Source organism: Trachymyrmex septentrionalis, unplaced genomic scaffold, assembly GCF_001594115.1.
Source record: "Trachymyrmex septentrionalis isolate Tsep2-gDNA-1 unplaced genomic scaffold, Tsep1.0 scaffold129, whole genome shotgun sequence".
Lineage (NCBI taxonomy): Eukaryota > Metazoa > Arthropoda > Insecta > Hymenoptera > Formicidae > Trachymyrmex > Trachymyrmex septentrionalis.
In genome coordinates, this window is record NW_017304428.1 from 2307532 (window position 1) to 2313345 (window position 5814).

Here is a 5814-nt window from a genome sequence, read left to right on the forward strand (position 1 = left end):
TGTCGAACAAGACGAATAGTGTGATCCACACATACACATACACACACACGCGCATATACACACGTTAGGTGGATTAAAATAAATATTTAAAAAAATCCCACACACACATTCGTGGGAATTGAGATCCAGTCGGAAATTTTGTGTTCAGCCAATAGAACACAAAATATCATTTTTCACCTGTTACTTCATAAAATGTCTAAAATATTTAATTTTCTCTTTCGAAAAGAAAATAACGTTTTAATAGATATTCGAATTAATTGTTCCAGGACGGATCTCTTCCATTTCGAATTAATTTCCGTAATAACGACTGGCCCACTATTTGTCATCCATAAGTGATGATGCCGTCTATTTTTACAAAGTGGACGAGGTTCTTTTATCGAGAACGTTAAAAAAGTTCCGTTAGTCGCAGAGCAGCCGAAACGGGGCTGCATCGCCGATAATCGGCACGTGATCGAGCGCGATCTCATCGAGAGGCGATCGTCTCTCGGCTTTTAATGGCGGCCACAGCGTTAATGACAAATGATCGGTCAATATTGTGGCACAAAAACGCGACGAATATTCTAATCGCGTCTCGTTACGACTTGGCGATTTTTCACCGTCTCTTCCATTCTTCAGAGGACCTCCGTTACCTCGCTTACCAGTCGTTCTGATTGTGAGGCTAGCCTCACGCAGTCTATACCTGTTAGTCTTGCACATCAATACCTGTTCTTGTAAAATTGGTAAGACGACAAATTATAACTTATATGCAAACGGTCGCTTGATTCTTTTTGTCGGTCTCAAGTATTTCTTGTAAAAATATTTAAAATAAATATTAACTTAAAATAGATGCTAACCTATTCGTTTTTAACCTAAATTATGTTTCATGGTAATTGGAAGGACTGATGCACAAAACCGATGTTTTATTTTATAATATTTATATGTAATTTTATATCATACCATAATGAAAAAAAATCTTTCATCGTAAACAAATATAATAAAGCCTATTCATGCTATTCTATTTTAACAGAAACAGTCACTAAGTTTTTTTATTTTTAATATTTCTTGTTAATTTATTCAGTATTGTGCTTACGATACAAAACTATGTGTAAATTTTCATATTATTCATTGTAATCAATAATATTATTCATAATACATGATCAAATTAAATATGTATCGATTGAATTTTATATCTATCGGAACATCATCATTAACCATGTTGTATTTACATTGGCGCTATTATAAATAGCATTGTGTATTATTATGAAGTCATAGTTTATTAGTACCTGCGAATCTAAACCTCGCCCCCATTTAAATGTTGCGACGATATGTCAATTACTGTCATTAGCTGTTTAACGTTGTTAACAACAACGTTGCGCCAACAAAATAGTATCTAATTCAGTGGCGCTCAAATGTCAACCTATAATAACATATAATCGGAAATTATTCCTCGCGAAAATTAATTTATGTCCGATTAAAATTATATATCTTAGAGCTCGAGAGAGATCGAACCACATACTTTCAATCATTTCTAACATGAATTTAAATTAGATTTCGATCGAAGCAAGAATATAACGGAATAAATCTTAGATACACTACATATATCAACAATGATAACGTACCGTGTGAGCAATTGATCGAAAACGATAATAAAGCAATGTACATGTGTGACGATTTAATTTCTTTAAAAGGTCAGTTCATTTGTCCATTGCCTTAATTATTCAAGTACTATTTAAGTAACTACTTAAGTAACTTTAAACATTAACATGCGCCGGATTAGAAAAGTCATTTAAATTCGCGCAAATAACATGAGCATCTTCGAATAACAACATCACCGTCGTTCGATTGTTTCAGGACGAGGTAGGTGGTAGTACGGTGATAGCGGAAGGTGTCGTAGGTGGTATAAGGGGCCCAAGCGGCGGGTGCCGCGCATCCTCGATGACGATGGCCGAGAGCGCCGTGGAGGACGCCGCAGCCGCGCCCCCGGGCCCGGCCAAGCCGCCACCACCTTCTTGTACGAACAATAATACCCTTGCGGCGACAGCCAACCGCAATCATCGGAATCCCCGCAAGAAACGAAGACGGCTGGAACAGGTAGTGGACACGCTGCAAGCCCATCGCAGTTCGCCATCCGAAGGCGAAGTGTTAAAGTTCGAAGGCAGCGGTCCCGTGTCTGAGGAGGAAGATGTCTTTGGCTCGCCCAGATCGTCGTCTTCGCGATCCGTCGTGGATACCACCGCGGTAATGGGTCAACTACCGTTGAGGTTAAAGGACGCGGAAGCAGTCACGTCAACCGAAGAAGAATTCAACGAGATCAATCAGCAGTATCATTATCCTCACCGACCGTACTGCTACTCGTATCATCATCACCACCGACATCGTTATTCCCCCTATCAAAACAACCACCGATTGTCAACGACCAAGTACTCCGACTGTACGTGCAACCAGTGCTCGCTGGCTGCGTCGGCAGCGATGATGTTGCCGTCGGCGACCTCCCTACAGACACCGCTCTCGCGAACCAGCTTCACGTATAGCAGTATATGCGGCACGTATAGCATATTTGAGCAGTACATGCATACCAAGTACCTGTCGTCGTCGTCAGGCGACATCTTCCGCGGACGCAGTCACTCCGATTCAGATGTTGTGTCCAGGTGGGACGAAACGCGGGTTCCGGCCGCGGCCGCGGCCGCAACCACTTCCTTTTCTTCCGTCGTCAATCATCCTCCGAGAAGTGGCTCTCTCGAGAGCGACAGCACAACGAGCCCTCAAGAATCACCATTGGATCTCTCCATGAAGAATCTGATGCTACAATCCACCGCGGCTGCTTCAGCGGTCGCCAATAGGTCACCGGCTCTTCAGCTGCTGCCGTCCGGCATCGTAACGCGAGGTTCCGTCAGCGTGCCAGTAGTCAGGGGCGACGTTGCGTCACCCACGACGAAAAAGAGCGTCGCGGTACGGTACAATTTGGAGGTTCTGCCCGTTGTTGAGGAAATGGCGCCGGGCGCGGACGTGGCTTATGTCTGTCCAGAGTGCGGGCAGATGTTCAGTCTGCACGATCGTCTGGCAAAGCACATGGCATCCAGACATCGTCGACAGGGTCTCCACGATGCCTCAGCGAAAGCGTACCTCTGCGATGTTTGTCAAAGGAGTTTTGCGAGGTCGGACATGTTGACGAGGCACATGAGACTGCACACCGGTGTCAAACCGTACACGTGCCGTGTTTGTCGGCAGGTGTTTAGCAGATCTGATCACCTTAGCACCCACCAACGAACCCATACCGGCGAGAAGCCATACAAATGCCCGCAATGTACCTATGCAGCCTGTCGCAGGGATATGATCACCAGGCATCTGAAAACCCACAATCGATGCGCGGAAGGCCCTATTCCGAAGACCGAACCCGGTTTACTCGCCGGTGAGGAATGTCCCACTTTCGATCAGAACGTGGCGGCGCCGTCAGCGGTTATCAAGGCTGAATGACAACGGTCGGTCGGATGACCCTGGTTGCATTCTAGATCCAGGTCCCAGCGAGGATCTCGCGTTAAGATCGAGCGAGGGTCTTCAAGTACCTTCGCGAGTCGATCAGGATTTTGCGGGAACATGTTGAGAGAGCGAAATCGTCGCTCGACCATCTCCATGACATTAGCCGAGCGTTAGGAAGAAATTAATACTTGAAGAGATCACGATGAACATGAGATCTTGATGGAACAAGATAGTTAGCGAGAGGAAAGATTTGTTCTGTTATAATTCGATTTCGCGAGACTCCCGACGAATACGAACTAATACGAGTCTGTGATCGAGCTGAAATTTTTGGGAAAGCTATTTTGGAAAAGATTGCAGCTAGACGTGTTAATTTCATTCTTTCGCTTCATATTGAAGTCTTTCCCTACGACAAATTTATAATATAATCGTATCGATACATTTAAAGAGAATTTACTAATCAAAATTTTTAATTGCTTATGCAAACCTAACAATTGTTTTTTCCTTTTTGTTTTTTCATTTATGATTTATGATTATGATAAATTGAAAAATATATTAATACAAAATATATTATACTAGTATAATATTGTCTACAAAGTGACAACTTTGTTGTCTCAAGTGGTTTTATTGCAACGTTTTGCGATTTTTTTATTGTATTTGCAAACTTGAAATTTCTTCTATGCTCTACTCAGCGAAAGAGTTAAATTCGCACGTCGGAAGCATCATGGAGAGCTGAATGATAAAAATCAACTTCGCTCCCGTGAGTATTATATTGTATTATTTATTTAAAAACAAATAACTTTCCGTTCAACAATTTTTTGCGGAAAATTGCCTAAAAATCATTATCCCTTCATACGTCATACGCGATCGCGCGCGTTAACAGCGAATAATGCCGAACAGTATTATTGTACTTCTTTGACCTCCGCATCTGATTCTGTTTCCGCAATTCGAGTACTTTCATTCTTCCTAATGTTTCATCGCGATATACGATATTATAATTACAACTTCGACCAAGGAAGAACCGAGAGCAATCTATTTGTATATACCTATATTAATAAAGTCTATTATAAATAAATTATTGATAAATTAATAATTTATTTAAAACAGACAATATATATAATAACAATATATATATATATTTTTTTTTAATTTTGAAATTTCTTTAAGCTTGATTTTGTTGTTTTTTTTTGAGATCTCAAATTTAACTGTCAACCATCTTGATTAGTGTTCTCGGACATTCCTTGATTGTCATGGAAAGGATATAGCACCTAACCAGCTGCTCTCTTTGTATATCTTTCGCTTTCTCGTTCTCGATGCATAAAATTAAGACACACAAGCTGAAAATAAAGCATTCCTGCTCAGCCGAGTGCAGCGCGTTGCACGGAGATACATCAAAGCGGTGCTTAAAGGCTCGGCGTTAGAATCGAATTGTGTTTTTATCGTGCTCGTAAAACGACCACGTATCCAGTAATAGTACATGTAAATAATCAATCATACCGCGCGTCATTTCACGAAAGACTTTTCTAATCTTTAACATTAACTGTGGAGAAATCTGGAACGTAGCCCGTCGACGACGCGAACATACGTGCCAAATTTTAGGTGAATATTTCGGATACGCGATTAACACATGAATCAACCCCAGTAAACTGCATGTCGAGGTCTGTGAAATCCATAGTTTTAATATATTGTTACTTTCGTCTTTCTAATTTTTTTCATAGAAATTCTTTAGCTAAAATATATATATAAATATATAACGGAACGCAAATTGTTCAGAATTTAATACGATTTCGAATCGTAATTAAATTAATTGTATCGAAGATACAACAAGAGAGGTAGAGGATTTATTAGACCTCAATAAGTAGTTTTAAAGTTATACTGTTTAGAACATACGAGATCGTATCTCATGTCGGTCAAGCGCGATTTGCGGAACGGAGAAAAGCTATTGGTGATGAAAGAATAATCTTGTCGACAAATAACGAAAAAAGAGATGACGAGAGAAAACGAGACATCGATCAGAACCAAATCAATTAGAGCGAGATAACTATTCTGATTGAGATTTGATTTACCGCCAATATTTTTCTCACGTATCTATTTCTGTAAATAGCGAATTGCCATTGGTAACCTCGTCGATTCGCCCGAAACCTGCTCAAGTTGTTGTTACTCGAAAACTTGTTAAGACTCGACTTCCTATAGAGGTCAAAAGAAAACAAAACGGTGATGTATTGGTAGTTATAAATGTAATCGCAATCATTATTTTGCGATGGACATTTTGTTAGCGCGGAGTCTGAAAATTGTCCGATCGCAAGAATAACAACAATGTGAAAAAGAAATAAACATATTCGTACCTGCAGAGAGAGGAGG

At 40.7% G+C, this 5814-nt stretch overlaps 1 protein-coding gene across 1 annotated transcript in view; it reads left to right on the plus strand.

Moving 5' to 3' along the window:
• LOC108756593 (transcription factor Sp9) overlaps positions 1 to 3787 on the plus strand; it is a 14377-nt gene extending 10590 nt beyond the window's left edge. Inside the window, exons 2-3 of the mRNA XM_018500506.1 lie at positions 687 to 719; positions 1831 to 3787. Of these exons, the coding sequence (XP_018356008.1) occupies positions 687 to 719; positions 1831 to 3453 (1656 nt within the window). The 3' untranslated portion in view covers positions 3454 to 3787. The remainder of the gene's footprint in view (positions 1 to 686; positions 720 to 1830) is intronic.
• Positions 3788 to 5814: the final 2027 nt, after the last annotated feature.